Source organism: Vitis vinifera, chromosome 8 (assembly GCF_030704535.1).
Source record: "Vitis vinifera cultivar Pinot Noir 40024 chromosome 8, ASM3070453v1".
NCBI classification, from domain to species: Eukaryota; Viridiplantae; Streptophyta; class Magnoliopsida; order Vitales; family Vitaceae; genus Vitis; species Vitis vinifera.
Window position 1 is genome coordinate 10,980,101 of NC_081812.1, and position 11,800 is coordinate 10,991,900.

Below are 11,800 nucleotides of genomic sequence, written 5' to 3' on the forward strand. Positions count from 1 at the left end.
AGGTTTTTACTATAGGTGAGATCTTATGATGATCATATATTCCTTATGCATTGAATCATTGTTGATTAAGACATGCAACAATAAAGTACTCTTAATGGAAGTATCATGATATCACATAAGATTGAGACAATTTCCCTTTGAGTAATTCAAAAGACTTGTAATTATAAAATGTACGACATTTCGGTGATTTCTTAAGAGGGATTTGACATATGCCCTTTGTGAACTGAAGCATGTTAGTTCATTATAAAATAGAAAATTTTCATATTTAAGGATAATAAAGGTAATCTTAAAAGATTGATAAATTCTACTTTGTTGTAATACAAACATCAATTCATGGAGTTTGAATGTAGTTAATAGTAGGTTACAAACTTGAGAAATTTATTAAATTGGATTTGATAGGGTATTATAATGTATTTGACTCTCTTTAGAGGAGTGTCAAGTTAACTTTAAACTTGGATTATGAGGAAGTTAGTATTTTCCTATGGTCCCAATGATCCTTACTCAAACACGAGGAAGTCAATATATTCTTTGTTGCTATAAAGGTTTGAGGGAAATTGCATATTTAATCATAAGTGTGCAAAAAAATGTTTAAGTAAAAAGGTAAGGTTAAATAATAACTTATGATTATTTATTTAGTATTTTCATAATTTAGCTAATTATTTAATTAAAACCCAATGAGTTAGATTAAGTGATTCAAATCCAAGTTAGGTCAAGACCACTTAAGCTCACAAAAGAGTATATATAAACCCCTTGAGTTTTAAGGTTATCTTAACTCTCAGATCAGTGGTCTTCTAGCCCTAGCCTCCTTCTCTCTTTCCTCAAGATATATAGCCACTTTACACACGTTGCAAGAATAGAAGACAAAGCCATTGGGTTGAAGATAACCTATGGGTCAGAAATTTTGAATTTTAATGTTTTTATTAGGCTATGTTTGGTACATGAGAATAAGGAATATGAATGAAAATTTTCTTTCTATTCATATTTCTTCTTAAATATAAATGAATTTGGTGATTACAATTTTTATATTTGGATGAATATAAGAATGTAAGATTTGAATGATTATTTGTTTCATTTTAATGTTAAGTTATAACTTGAATGAAAATGAAAAAAGAAATAAATTGATAATACTATTCATACATATAGTTTAAAATAATATTTTATTTTGATTTTTTAAAATAGTGTAAAATGATTTTTTAAATAATAAAAACCTATTTAGGCATTGATTTAAAACAAAGTTGAAAAATACCTTTTCTGAATCGAGTATCCCAATAGTATGTACGGATGCATGCACCCAAAAGCCTCATATCATATCCGAATACCATTAATGTACACTCGAAGATTTAGACGTGATTATTTATGCGCCGATGTTTTTTAGTGCACTGCCCCTTTTAATTAATTAATTTATATTTATGATTTTACCTTTCATAATGGAGTGCCATGGAAGTTTATTGACGAAATTTTATTCCATCAACCTTTAAAAAAACAGTGGACTAATTACCAGCTTAATGGACTTTTAATCCATTAAAAGTATAGGTTGTCATTGAATCAAGAAAACCAAGCCTTCCATTGCCAAACCGGGCCCGGAGGGAAGCCGACGACCCTAACAAAGCACTTAATTAATATTCATTGAAGCTTTTCCCACTATTCTGCTAATCTCTATTCAAATTCAACTCCATTTTGGGGACAGTTAAAATCATGATCCACGAGAAGCCTTTTTTTATCCAGTCTACAACAAACGACAGGAATTTGGGTTCTGGCAGTCCCGTTCATTTAGTACACAAGAAAACAAGAAAGAAAAAGGTTTGCAGCCACGGCGACAGATGGGGCCCCAATGCTTGCCGTCAGCTTGTTTACCCGTAACAACACGCGCCGAGACTCTGGAATCATTCTGTCAGCCAATCTCACCCGAAAGATACAGTGATAATCACATTTAAGAAAGTAACTAACCGCCGCACACTCCCACTTTTGAGTAAATACTAAATACACACCCTTCTGAGTAGTTTGCATTATTGACAGTAACATGGCAGAGGGGTCTTGTTTTCAAAAGCCACCAAAGGTACACTGCCGACTTTTAGTAAAAAGATGATCCAGCGCGCCTGCCTGATACACACTATATGGCATACACTGCTCTTGTTTTGAGTAGCCATCAAAGGTCAAAAGAATTTCTGCGTCAAATTGTAGCAGATTGCAGGAAAAAAACTCCAAATATCATCAGAATATCAACTTGGCATTTTTCAAGGTCGAACCTATGACCCGCGAGAGATCCTATCACTCTCAATTAAAAGAGCTTCAGATCCTATCTTCCAACTGTAGTTTCCAGCAAATTGGATCTAATTCAGCCTGCCAATCACAAATAAATCATCTCAGTGCCATGGTTATATCTCTATATAATTTAAATTCAGTCTGTCCATGTTTGTCAGTTAGACTTTATAGTCATCCAAACCTAAATAGAAATAATTATTTTAGACTATAACATGTGTATTGCTGTGTGCATTTAAATATAATATGGGAAAAGCACAGCAATGAAATAAAAATTCAGTTATTGGGCTACTGCATATAACTAATATCACAATCAAATTACTGTAATAATAAAAGGACAGATACTGCTTCATTGGGGGAAAAAAAGAAAAAAGACAAATCAAATATACCTGAAATACTTTATCTCTCCACTGAAACATACAGCCACGGGCTTCTAAGTGCTCAAAGAGAGGTTGTGGTAGTAATGATTTAAAGGATGCTTGAAGCTTCACTTTTGTTAGCCCTCCACATGCCAACAAGGCAGCAGCCAATCCACTTGCCGTCAATCCCTTCAAATGCAAAATGGTCATGCTTTGTAAGCAGCTGATGCTGGCTAGGGACAAGAGCCCCACATCTGTAACTGAGCTATATGACAAATTTATCTGCATAGAAATATATGAACTGCTACTGTTAGAAGCCAATCTTTTCTCTTGCCCAGTTATTTTCCTAATAAAAGAGATAAAAGGAAAGGGAGAGTACCTGTCTAAGATTTTGAGAAAAGTGTGCGAGCGGAATCATTCCAGCATCATTAATGTTATGACACTTCTTTATGTCTAGCTTGGCAAGTTGTTTACATCCCACAGCAATAGCTGCTAGACCTAAAGACGTGATAGAAGGACATCCTCGACTTTCAAAAGTGTTCAGCCTTGGGCATTTTGACAATGATATTAAGGAACTATCAGTTATGTCTTTACAATAGGCTACATTAATCATCTCAAGACCAGGACAACCATGAGCAATTGCTAAAATGCCTGAATCTGTTATTCCCACACACCTGAGCAAAAGAACACTTTTAGATAATTATGGAAGACAAAAAAGTTATGCAAGTTAAAATATCAAGCTAGAGCAGTAACAGGAAATGCCAGACTTGACTTTAAGACAACTGTTTTTAAGAGAAATTTCACTAGGCTAAGAAGATAAAAAAGCTCAAGCATTTTTAAGGAGTCCCTTCTGGAACAATTCCAATTGATAATGCAAACTTCCAATTTTCTAATGCTATATACAGATGTCAGAGCACAGGAAAACATTATTCTCCTGAACACAAGGGAACAGGGAATGGAAAATACTTGTTTTTTTCTTTTCTTTTCTTTTTTTCAACTATTAGATTTCATAAATTGCACAGCATTGTTTCAATGTAGCATAGAATATATTTAGTAATTTTCACTCTATCTTTAGTAATCAAAAAGTTTCTAAGAGGTATAAAGTCTGAATCAGATGATCGGATAGAACTTAACTTACTACATCAAAATCCTATACATTAGGTCATACAGGGACACATTCATAAGCATAAATCCAGGAAGTTCATATTGCACCTAGCACTAAAGGTTATACTTCCACAAACAAAACTAGGATAATAATCTGGACAACTAGTCAGTTGTGAATTACAAACCTGTACAAATCAAGTTCTATAAGCTTTGAACAGCACATTCCAACATGTCCAAGCCCCTCATCAGTTATATTTAGGCAAATTCCTAGTTTTAAGCTGGTGAGTTTGAAACATCTTGAGATGGACTTCAGACCTGCACAGGCAAACAGCATGAGTATGCCAATTAAACTGTAAATCGAATTTAAGCTAGAGTAGGATGCGAGTGAAACCTTCGTCATCAATTTCATTATCAGTTAGGTCAAGCTCCTCAAGACAGAGGCAACGCTGTCCAATCAAGACAAAAGCTTCACTAGGAACCAGGGTACATGACTCCATCTTGAGGGAAGTAAGAGCAGGGCATGAGTTTGTAATGTAGGCAATCGAAACTTGAGTTATCTTGCGACAACATGTGACATCTAGCTTTCTCAAATCTCTGTGTTTCATAACAAGCGATGAAAGACCTTCATCCGTCACTCCTAAGCATTTACTTAAGCTCACCTCCCTCAGTAATGCACACGAATTTCCAATACCCTTCAGTCCAGCATATGTAACCGCACAACCATCTAATTTGATTGATTGCAACATGGAAAGATCTTGCAAACTATCAGCAAGTGCATGAGTGACCTGTAACACCACCATCATATGGGTAAACAATGAGCTGAGAGAAAACCCTTCAAGTATCAGAAAAAGAAAAAGGAGCCAAACGACTTACTGGAGAACCATATGCTAAGGCAAGTTGCTGCAGAGATCTAGCATCACTTGTAAGGGAAGACAATCCCACATGACTAACATTCTGACAACTGGACATATCAAGTTTCTGTTTCGGGGAAAAATAAGCAAGTTGGTAAAACAATAGTTTGACAGAATACAAATTAACTTCTGGCAAGTTTTGCAAATAGAATTTCCATGGCTTATAGATGCTTTAATAGACATATCCAGTAATAATTTATATTAGATACTGTGAACTCTGAAGTCATGTATTTTGCAATATTGCATGAAAGTGAAGCCAATTAATCAGCTAACACCAAAAATTATGAAGTAGCAATATCTTTAACTTCTGTCCAGTTCTGTACCAAAATCATTTCAGAATTTAGATAATCAGATAACAGATAATAACTTCTCAACTGTGGTATCTGAGATATGGCAACCACAATCCAAAAATGCCTCTGTATTATCTATACAATAAAAATAAATATGGCAAAGAACATCTTAAATTTATTTTAATTTGAAACAATAAATACCTTTAGTGATTTGCACCCGTGTTTGAGGGCAACAAGGCTGTCATCATCGATACTAAAGCATCCTACTAGAATCAAATCTTCAAGATATTGCAATTGCAAAATACATGGTAAACATTTGTTTGTGATCTGCACACATCAAAACGTAAAAACAAAATCAATTCACTAATATATTCCGGAGACTCATTTGGTACTAAGAAAGAAAAAGGGCATCAGCATAGAACAGGTCCAGCAAAAAGGAGAATCACATCTAGCCACTGAAATTTAATTGCAGCACATGACTAAAAAATCTTGGAAACTAGAAGGGGGATTTGCCTCCAAGACCAGAAAATTTCCTATTTTCAATCAAAGCAAGTTTTGAAGATTGGGTGAATATAGTTAATTTGAACAATTCTAAGCTAACAATCATCAACAACTAATCCAAATATATAAGGCCATGGTAAAAAGATGTCCCACTCAAATTTTGCAACATGCAACAGGAACGAGGAAAAATAATCTACATAAAAGAAATTCATGCAAAGAAAGAAAGCATCATTCCTATTATTTAAACATTACACACATCGAATTTCATACTATTCATGCACACCATAAGAGGGAAGCCCCTGAAAGAAACATGATTAATCACATATGCTTGGAGAAAATTCGTAAATTCAGCATAAAAATAGAGAAATTAAAATTACGAAGTGACACATCAAACAAACAAACAAACAAATAGGGAGAGATACTAACGAGCTTGTTTCTCAAATGAAAGAAAAGCTAGGATTACCGGCAAGTAAGAGAGATCCAAATGACGAATCTGTTTACATTTGACAGCAATCAAACCCACCCCCAAATCACCAACACCCAAACACCATTTCAAGCTAATGGACCTGAGTTTCTTACACCCAACCGCAATACATCCAATTCCCATATCCGTAATTAGCTTGCACCTCGCCAACCACAACCTCTCCAAATTCTTGGCCTCCGCGATCGCGGCCGCTCCAGCGTCCCTCAGCTCCGTCGCATTGGACAAGTCGATTTCAACCAAGCCCGAACAATTCGTCGCCAAGTTCCACAGCCCGACATGCGAAAAAAACCTCGATTGCGAAAGATCGATTGACCGGAGTGTTGATTTGCACAGAACGGATATAATGGTCAGCGAATTGTCGGTGATTCGCGGGCACAGCGAGAGATCGAGATGCTCAAGATGCGGATACCGCTTGAGCACCGTGATAAGGTGCTCTGACCTTAGCGGTTTCAGAGCTTTGCGGTGGCGAGACTCGATCCCGTAGAAGGCCTTGCATGCGAGAGAGAATGATTTCTTGTCGAGAGGGTTCGGATCGAGAAAATCGAGGATTGTGAAGACGATTTCTTCTGTGAGAACATCAAAGATGTTTTCATCCACAACGCCTTTCTGCCTCTTCATGGTGGCAGTTTTCAGAAATTTAGGGGCTAGGGTTTCGAGATTGAGCTGCAAGCCTGCAACTGCGAGCAGCAGTGAGAGAATTTGGAGAGACTTAAGGCTAGGGTTTGAAGAATGAAGAGATGGCTTGTAGGAGCTCAGCTAAGCTTTGTGAGAGATTGATTTGCTCGGAAGTAACCGTTAACAGAAAAATACATGCTTGCTAAAGCAGTTGAGGCCGGAGTGAGGAAGAAGAATACCCAAATGACGATAATGCCCTTGTGCGCCTTTACAAAAGTTCGGTTTGGTTGGCTTTGTCTTCTTTCTAAAAGACAAAACTACCCTTGCCCCGCAATTTCCATCCTCTTCTAGCCCGGCTGTGTCTGAAACACTCGGATTTGAATTTGAATATTCAAGGAAATTAGAGGGGATTTTTATTTTTTTTCTATTTTTAAAATTTGATATTTGTTTCCAAAAGCGATTTTTGGATACGTTTAGGTCAAAATAAAAATATTTTCGAGAAAGGGTTATTTTCATTTCTTTGCTTCTCATTAGTCATTCCCACGTGAACAATGACAATCTTCATAGGAAATGACTTTTCTAAAATTTTGCATTTACACGTGAGTGACATTTTCAGTTGACATGTAATCAATTTGAGAAACGTCAACACCCACTTGTGCTTAACGTACGAGCGCATCCACGTCAAATTTTAGTAAAAATTCATTTGGATTTGTACATCAATTAAAAGAGTCACGTCCAACGTTGAAATTCTTAATTCCACAACCAAGCTTGGTCGAACAATGGCGGGTTGACTCGGTTTTATTTTCTCCGCTCCTTCCTGTAAAATTTTCTTTTCAAAAACCGGGGAAGCAAAATTGAACCCATTTTTCCTCTCCCATTCGCACTCAATGACGCACAATGATACAACCTCACTGGGACTTTCTCATTGTTCCGGAGGGCAATCCCGTACTTTCAAAGATCAATGAGGGCAGGGTACGGAAAAGGACCGTGAGTACACGGCGTGAATAGAAAACCTCCGTGGGGGCACTTTTGGAAATAGGGAAGTCATTTTCTTATCTGATGCGTGAACAAAGCTCATTCGGTGGAGAAAATATGTGAGGCAGGACAGATCCAAGTGCAGACAAGTACGAACATTTATTTATTTGGAAAAAAAAAAAAATAAACCAATAAGAAAATACTAAAAATAGGAAAAAGAAATAATATTAAAAAAAAGGTGGTGATAAGATATTGGGATGCCGTACTTATAGGTGAGGTAGTATAGTACCAACCTTACCCTGATAAGAACGGGCTTAGAAGAGAGAGAAATGAATGGGTCAAAAAGTTGCAGACGTTGGTCAGGGAGGCTGCCACTCACCAAAGCATCAACTCCACCTATACGCCAACTCGTGAACTTCGATTTTTTTATTTTTTATTTGTTATTATCATTTTCCACTTTGGGAAGACTTTTCCTGGGGATACATAACATAACACTACGGCTGTACCGTTTCCAGATGACCATTCCGCCCTTCCTTCAATCATAGGAGGGTCTCCTGTGCTTGGACCATTATTTGGACGCGTGGCTCTTGGGAATAGTATCGCAGCTGACGACAGATGGAGGGCTGAGATTCTGCCATGTAAAGGGCCGTTTGGACCATTGGATTTTATTCGTGCAATGCCGCCTGCCATTGAGGTAATTTTCCTGACCTAAACAAACTCATTTCCAGCTAGGTTGCCAGAACCACTCGCAACTATTTTGACGGGCGGCATGGGTGGGTTATTCTTAAATGGAAACGTCAATCGACACTTGCTCCTAATAAATTCTGTGGTTTGTATTAGAAGAGGTCAAAAGGGACCAGGCCAGTAGGCCTCCAAGTCAGATCTCTTGTTTACACTAGTTTATTGGGATATGCCAGGTAAATAATTAATTTTTGTAGTAACGTTGCGGAATTTTAGGTTTCGAGTAATGTTTGCTGCCTTCAGTATTTTAATTAGGAAGAGTCAACTGTCAACGGCTCAGCATAACCATGTACCATGTGACCAAATCCCTAGCTAGCACAAACTAGTACGGACCAATTAACTTCACTTTCTTCTGTTAATTGGGGTCTTCCCACCTCTGGCTGCGTCTTTCTTTTCCCTTCCTTCTCTTCTTGACTTTGAGTTGGAAAATTGTTCCCAAGAAAATAAACGTGTGAATTGGGTGGAAAGTTATAATACTGTGGTTATTAGCTATATGATTTTCTTTCCGGAAGGTGACAAGAGAAGCTTGGAAAAAAACCTAAAAATTACTATTAACCTATGTTTTCTAGTTATGATTAAAAAATTTAGTTAAAATATATACAAGAGATTAAAAAAGAAAAATATTTTATTATGGCTTTTATTATTGTCAAATGTAAATCATATCCCGCATCTTCAAACATGCATTGTGGTCATCTTAATCATTCATGCTCAAGTTAGAATGATGACAAATTCTCAAAGTTTAGCTTTTCGAATGTTTTTAATAGGAAGGCATTTGTTGAAAAACCAAAACAAGTAGACAAGTTCAAAAAGATCATAAAAGAAATGAAAAGGGAATTGAAAGTGAAAACCAAAGTCTAAATTGAATACTTATTGGAATTATGTTTTGATTAGAGTGTGAATGCACTAAACTTAAAGTAGAACGGTCAATGTGAGTTCAAATATAGACCACTTAATGTTCCTATTTCTTTCCAATGTGGGGTAGGGAAATTACGCATACCTTCTTCCAATAATCTCTATAGAGTGCATGAATAAAGGAAAGAACAAATGATAATTGAAGAAACATGAGAATCCAATGCATTAGAATTGGTGCCCATAAGTTATGAATTAGCCTTATCGTAAATTAACTGAGTCATAAAAACCTGGTGAAATTAAATTTTTTATAAACCAAAATTTCTTTATGTGATACAAGGAACCTAATATCCACATTAGTTTCTTAACTCAAAGTTGTAAGCATCGGGTTGATACAAACAAGTCATGCACCATACTTGGATATTAATGAAAGCTCTAGAGAACTTGTTTGTGTTCTCATGGGAAGTGGCCCCATTTTCACTCCCATATAGATGAATTTGTTGAGTATGCCATCCATAAGGGATATAATATTCATTAAGAGTATTTCATCCTCAATCATTATAGAAACTCTTGTATTTACAACTTAGAGATGATATCTCATACATAAGAACACCTAATAGTCAACAAGTGTCTTATTATTACCTATATGAACCTATTTCCTGAGATTTTCATTCTAGTAGGTTGGGTTACTATCACATTTGACTTTTGTATTAGGCATAAATCTCATCCCCTTAATGTTTTCTCTATTAATTTTTTATTTAGTGGTTCAATTAAAGGATTGACTTGATTCAACTTTGATTTAACAAAATTAAGGGTTATTTCCTCTAATTCAAGTAGCCACTACACAATATTGTGCCTTAGGCATTTATGCTAGTACTTTTCATTGAATATTTATTTGGATTGAGCTCATAAAAGTAAGACATGATGTAACAACGTTAAACTTGACTGTCCTCTTATTATCTCATTTATGCATTAATATTGATTTGGACATTCAACCCACATCACTTGCATTGTACGTGATTTGAGTACATTATAAGTTACACATAAGATACAAGTTATGAATTCCTTGTAAGATAATAATTTGCTTACAGTTGATTAATGAATTTGGGTAATTCAATCGAGATTATAGTAAACTACCCTATATTTAGAGGGATGAGTTATCTTGGTCATCGAAATGCGGTTCCTATAAACCCTCTATTTTGTCATCTTGTCACATTCCATTTAGGATTGATTTCTACACCCTTTGTTGCCTTATTGTACACTTATGTTCATTTTCTGAGTTGTTTTTGAGCTCTCATCGGTGGTCCACTATAAACATGTCAATCACTAGTTTTTTGGATTTTCTATGAGAGACATTTTGAAGACATTAAGTGGATCCCAATCTTGATTTTAGTGACCTTTAATTCTTAGTTTAGGATTTTGTTTTTGATTGATTTACAACACATTTAGGTTTGTTTAGAATTTTAAAACCTTAAAGTCATAAGATAAATTCATGATTTGAATTAATTGATAATTGATTTCATTTTCTTTAAAGATGTAAAATGAAGATTTGGTATTTGAAACAAGAAAGGATATTTTGTGAATATAATTTACTTTGATTCAATTTTTTTATTAACATTATTTTATAAATATTAATTATATTTATTAAATGGGCAAATTAAAATTTAATGACTATTGAACATATTGTTTTTTATGTACTTTGAGTTTATTAATATACCAAAACAATTATCGTTTTTATGCTTCATGAACCAAAAATAAAATAAAATAAAATAAAATAAAATTTGAGTTTATTATAGCCACCTAATTCACGTCTTAAAATATAAAATAAAATGAGTTGTTCCTTTTTAATAATAAACATGCTAAAATAATAATCATTTTTAGTATATTATGAATCATAAATAAAGTCTATATGCTATTAAAATTCACACTTTTGAAAACATGAAATAGATTATACAACTCATATGATTTCATAAAAAAATCATATACTCAACATTTACATAATCTAAAACACACCAATCATAGCTCAACTAACTTATGCACCAACTATCCCTAACTTTTCCATTTTTTTTTTATTATTAAACATAACTCTAACATCCTTGCAGTTGCCTTCACCAACCACCCCATCCTCCTAGTGTAGCCTACCTTTTGGTTGCATAAAGACCACTTCACCACAATTGGATAAGTTGTCCTTGGTAGCCCTCACATCAAGCCTTATACCCTAGTCTTTGGTAGTTGTCCCTAGTTGTCCTTAAGAGTCATTTGCCAACCTATAACCTAGCCATAAGACAACTCATCCCATAGTTGCCATAACCTATGTCCTATAGCTTGATACATCACTATCACAACCAGCCTCTATCAAGAGCAATGTTTTCAGAATCGAATCGATCATTGAATTGAAAAAGTTACTAGTTCACGGTTTACTAATTGGACCGACGGTCGAACTGCGATTGGACCGACGGTCGAATCGCGATCGAACCGATGATGTCATAAATATACATATTTTTTATATTATTAAAATTAAAAATAATTTTGAAAAATAAAAATAGTAAATTATGAGTGACACATTGTTTTCATAATTTTTTTTAAATCATAATATTTTGATTATTTTAAATTTAAATTTTAAATTTTAAAAATCATAAAATTTAAAAAATTACAATTGTAAAATTAAAATAAATAATAATGGAAATAAACTAATAAAGTAAATAAAAATAT

At 34.8% G+C, this 11,800-nt stretch overlaps 1 protein-coding gene across 1 annotated transcript; it reads right to left on the reverse strand.

Moving 5' to 3' along the window:
- Positions 1 to 1,622: 1,622 nt before the first annotated feature.
- Positions 1,623 to 6,872, reverse strand: LOC100258428 (F-box/LRR-repeat protein 3). The gene is made up of 8 exons (XM_019221878.2): positions 5,888 to 6,872; positions 5,125 to 5,250; positions 4,596 to 4,700; positions 4,114 to 4,507; positions 3,908 to 4,037; positions 2,998 to 3,292; positions 2,649 to 2,900; positions 1,623 to 2,340 (listed from the first exon to the last, which is right to left on the reverse strand). The coding sequence occupies exons 1-8, from the start codon at positions 6,524 to 6,526 to the stop codon at positions 2,290 to 2,292; spliced, it is 1,992 nt and encodes a 663-aa protein (XP_019077423.1). The 5' UTR covers positions 6,527 to 6,872; the 3' UTR covers positions 1,623 to 2,289.
- Positions 6,873 to 11,800: the final 4,928 nt, after the last annotated feature.